Here is a 3,409-nt window from a genome sequence, read left to right as displayed (position 1 = left end):
GGGAGGCGGAGCTTGCAGTGAGCTGAGATCTGGCCACTGCACTCCAGCCTGGGCGACAGAGCGAGACTCCGTCTCAAAAAAAAATAAAAATAAACAAAAAAATAAATCCATCCATTTACAAACCAACTGATCTTCAACAAAGGCACCAAGAACTTATAGTGGGGAAAGGACAGACTTTTCAATAAATGGTACTGAGAAAACTGGTTAACTACATGCAAAAGAAAGAAATGGACAATAAATATATGACAAGATGTTCAATCTATTTAGTAATCAGGGGAATGCAAATAAAAATCACATTACATACCCAGATAGTTTAAAACTAAAAAATTCTGCCAACTGCAGTGTATAAATGCTTTATCTCAATTTTTTAAAAAGCAAATTTAATTTAAAAGGAACTTGTCTGGAATAAATGTTTTCTAGCCTCCAGTAAATGATTACATAGTTTGTTTTTCTACCAGCATAACAAGAGAGCTTCTGACTAGATTTATTAAAAATCAAGATTTTAATTAGTATGGCACAAAACTCACAAGAAAACAAAGTTCTGGCCTTTAAAGAATCACCATTATCTCTGAATACTTATCTCCTACCAACCCCCATTGCACTTGAAAGAACAAATCTTTGGCTCCCAAAATGACATTTAAATATTATCAAATAGGAACCATTCAAGAACCAAAACCTATTAATCTTCACAGCTACTACTACTGTCACCAGAGAATCTATCTTAAGATTTATCAGTAAAGTTGTATACTCACTCATCAAAATGTAAATACTAATTCCAAAAGTCCTTGGTGTTCAAAATCAGCAGTATATGACTTGGGTACTTTTTAACTTGCTCAAAACAAAAACAAAAACAAAAAAACTCACACAGGCCATTTACCTGTCATCTGGCCTTTTTGTTCCCCGCTCATAGGCAGAAGGTGGTGGTGAGAGGGAGCCTCTTCGTTTCCTTTTCTCTTTATTTTGAGTTTGCTTCTCTGGGTCTCTCTCTCTTGACCTATTAGGAGTCTTTGGGGCAGGTGTTTGATCTCTGAAGCCAACAGCATCCCTTCCTCGTTCAGCTGCTAAGAGAAAAGGTTGTTTTTGTTGTTGTTTTTAAGTTTATTTGGTGGACTTTTCTCCATCATGACAATATATCAACTGTATAATAAAACTTCTATCCAACAAATGTATCTATGGACTCCTCCCTCATATACCCAGTCCTGAATTTGAATGAGATACAAGGTCTTATGTCTGTGTTTACTCTATTCACTAAAAGTCTCTTTCAGAAATGCCCTTTTCGTCTCTTTCCCACCAAAGACTCAGTCTAAGCTGTTAACACTTCTAAAAGTTCTATGGGCACATGCATGCAAGACATTCCCATTACATTTAGCAAGGCAGTTTACTTGTCAGTTAAAAAATGTAAAAGCCTTCAACTACCCTATAACTCTTCATATTTATAATCTACAGAAAAGCAGCTCGATGCCCTAAGCATAAGAACCTCAATGAGAAAAGTCTAATTTTTTTTTTTTTTTTTTAAAGGTACGCATGGTGGCTGTAGTCCCAGCTACTTAGGAGACTGAGGTGGAAGGATCGCTTAAGCTCAGGAATTCAAGGCAGCAGTGAGCTATGATTGCACCACTGCAGTCAAGCCTGGGCAAACAAAGCAAGACCCCATTTCTTAAAATTAAAAAAAGTGGATTACCAAGCAACATTTTAATGAACTACAGTTAACTCTCAGTATAAATGGGAGACTGGTTCCAGGAACCCCCTTCCCTCCACACCAGAATCTGTGTATACTCATGTCCCACAATCCACCTCACAGAACTCACATATACAAAAAGCTGCCCCTCCTTATAGGCTGGTTTCATATCTTATGAATACTATATTTTCTATGCAGATTTGGTTGACAAAAAAATCCACTGTATATGTGGACTTGTGTTGTTCAAGAGTCAAAGGTATAACTATAAAAGAAAAATATCTCAAACTCAGGTGATTAACTTTGGAAGTCATCTAAAGCCAGAGAGCCACATCTTAAAAAAACATAATACCAGGCTGGGCATGGTGGCACACACCTGTAGTCCCAGCTACTTGCAAGAGGCTGAGGCAGGAAGACTGCTTCAGCCCAGGCATTCTAGGATGTAATGAACTCTGTTTACACCACTGCACTTCAGCCTGGGCAACAGAGCAAGATCCTGTCTCTTAGAAAAACAAACCAACAAACCAAAAAATCAGATGCCAGCTTCCTATTCAAAGATGGTATTAATAACCTTAATTTACAGTGTCTCTCTTTACCTAGAATGGTTCTTAATCTCACTGTTTTCACTTACCCAATTCCGTTCCAGTGCTCTCCAAAGCTGTCCTAAGTACTACTTTTCACTGATCACACCTCCTAGTTTCTCATCTCCTTAAGAAGTCTAAATCTCGGCCGGGTGCTGTGGCTCACACTTGTAATCCCAGCACTTTGGAAGGCCAAGGCGGGCAGATCATGAGATTAGGAGTTCGAGACCAGCCTGGCCAACACAGTAAAACCCCACCTCTACTAAAAATACAAAAATTAGCTGGGCATGGTGGCAGGTGCCTGTAATCCTAGCTATTTGGGAGGCTGAGCAGGAGAATGGCTTGAATCCAAGAGGCAGAGGTTGCAGTGAGCCAAGATGGTGCCACTGCACTCCAGCCTGGGTAACACAGCTAGACTCCATCTCGGGAGGAAAAAAAACCAACTAAATCTCACCACTAAACATTTCAGTATCAGTTGACTGGCATAATATGCTGTTGCTTTGTGTATGTTAGTATTGCTCTCTTATTGAGAATTTCTCTCATAGGACAAGGAAGAGTCTCAATAAACATTTACTGCTTTTTCTTTTTCTCATCTCATAAAAATGTGCTATGGGTTGTTTTACTCCCTCAGCAACTGAGTTAGGTTTCATAAGCCTTTCTCACAATTCTCCTTGGAGGTGGCCCAAAACCCCAAGTATTTGCAACATGGTTACTAATCTATAGTCAGGTATGAACATCTGTCAATGAGAAGCTAACATAACTCATTTGTACCACATGCTGGTAGAAAATGCAGTATAATTAAATTAACTGCTCCAGCTCACAAGGTATTAGCACTACATCCTTTTATGAGGTACCATCATACAGTTGTATCTGGATCTACCCATGTCTATCTTGTTTTCTCCTGCAAACCCAGGATTCTTACCTAGTATAAATTTCCTTAAAATGTGACTCTTTCTTCACTATACCCTGATAAAACAAAAAAGGAATCATACCAACAGTTCATATTCTGACTCTGCATCTTAGAATATGTGACACAGACAAGTCATTCCATTTATTCAGGCTGATTTCCTAATATTATAAAAATGAGGGTAAAGTTAGACTACATATTTCCTGAAGTGTTTCACAATCCTTCTGAATTTTTTTTTTTTTTTTT

General features: G+C 38.4%; 1 protein-coding gene across 1 annotated transcript in view; it reads right to left on the bottom strand.

Moving 5' to 3' along the window:
• SETD2 (SET domain containing 2) overlaps window positions 1-3,409 on the bottom strand; it is a 134,738-nt gene that overhangs the window by 46,965 nt on the left and 84,364 nt on the right. Inside the window, exon 12 of the mRNA XM_011981141.1 lies at window positions 878-1,061. Within this exon, the coding sequence (XP_011836531.1) occupies window positions 878-1,061 (184 nt within the window). The remainder of the gene's footprint in view (window positions 1-877; window positions 1,062-3,409) is intronic.

The sequence above is a fragment of the Mandrillus leucophaeus genome, unplaced genomic scaffold, assembly GCF_000951045.1.
Source record: "Mandrillus leucophaeus isolate KB7577 unplaced genomic scaffold, Mleu.le_1.0 Scaffold22, whole genome shotgun sequence".
Lineage (NCBI taxonomy): Eukaryota > Metazoa > Chordata > Mammalia > Primates > Cercopithecidae > Mandrillus > Mandrillus leucophaeus.
The sequence above is the reverse complement of the archived record's forward strand: the minus strand, read 5'-3'. Positions and strand labels throughout refer to the sequence as shown.